This window comes from Gavialis gangeticus, unplaced genomic scaffold, assembly GCF_001723915.1.
Source record: "Gavialis gangeticus isolate Ggan-Ray unplaced genomic scaffold, GavGan_comp1, whole genome shotgun sequence".
NCBI classification, from domain to species: Eukaryota; Metazoa; Chordata; order Crocodylia; family Gavialidae; genus Gavialis; species Gavialis gangeticus.
Genome location: NW_017728995.1, coordinates 28,860,082 through 28,860,657, shown reverse-complemented (window position 1 = coordinate 28,860,657; position 576 = coordinate 28,860,082). Strand labels below are relative to the sequence as shown.

Below are 576 nucleotides of genomic sequence, written 5' to 3'. Positions count from 1 at the left end.
GCAGGTCCCAGCCAGCCCCCAGCCCTCTCCACCAGTGCAGGGGCTGTCCAGGCTGGTTGGAGCAAAGACTCCCAGCTACCAGGGGCTGGTAGCTATTTCCTGTCCCTTTTGGAAGGGGCCGGTGGGGAGTGTGCCCCTCCTGCTCCGTGCTGATGGCTGCTTTGCTTTCCTGCAGATCCGAATACGAGATCCTAACCAGGGCGGCAAAGACATCACTGAGGAGATCATGTCTGGAGCCCGGACATCTTCCACCCCCACTCCCCCACAGGTAAGGAGCTGCCCTTTCTCCCCCCCCCCATGAGGGCTCCCTTCCACTGGGCAGCAGCTGTATTTCAGGGGCAAGCCCCACCTTTGTTTTCAGCAGGCTGGTGTTGGTGAGATGGTCTCTGAGCTGCCTGCCCCCCCCCCTTCTCCCCCTGGAAGTGGTTGGTGGTGGGTGGGGAAGTAGGGGACAGAAAAGGCTGCTTGTTAACCCTTTGTGTGCCTCTGCTCCCCAGACTGGAGGTAGTTTGGAGCCACAGGCCAATGGAGAGACGCCCCATATTGCGGTTATTGTCCGGCCAGGTGGGTGCACAT

At 60.6% G+C, this 576-nt stretch overlaps 1 protein-coding gene across 3 annotated transcripts in view; it reads left to right on the top strand.

Annotated features, from left to right (window-relative positions):
* The window catches only part of EIF4G1 (eukaryotic translation initiation factor 4 gamma 1), a 42,075-nt gene that overhangs the window by 27,033 nt on the left and 14,466 nt on the right, over positions 1-576 (top strand). For 2 of the 3 annotated variants that reach the window (XM_019503386.1, XM_019503385.1), the window contains exons 1-2: positions 156-268; positions 498-564. In XM_019503386.1, the coding sequence (XP_019358931.1) occupies positions 227-268; positions 498-564 (109 nt within the window). In that variant the 5' untranslated portion in view covers positions 156-226. Of the gene's footprint in view, positions 1-155; positions 269-497; positions 565-576 lie in introns of those variants that run through there. The other variant, XM_019503387.1, reaches the window with a different exon arrangement.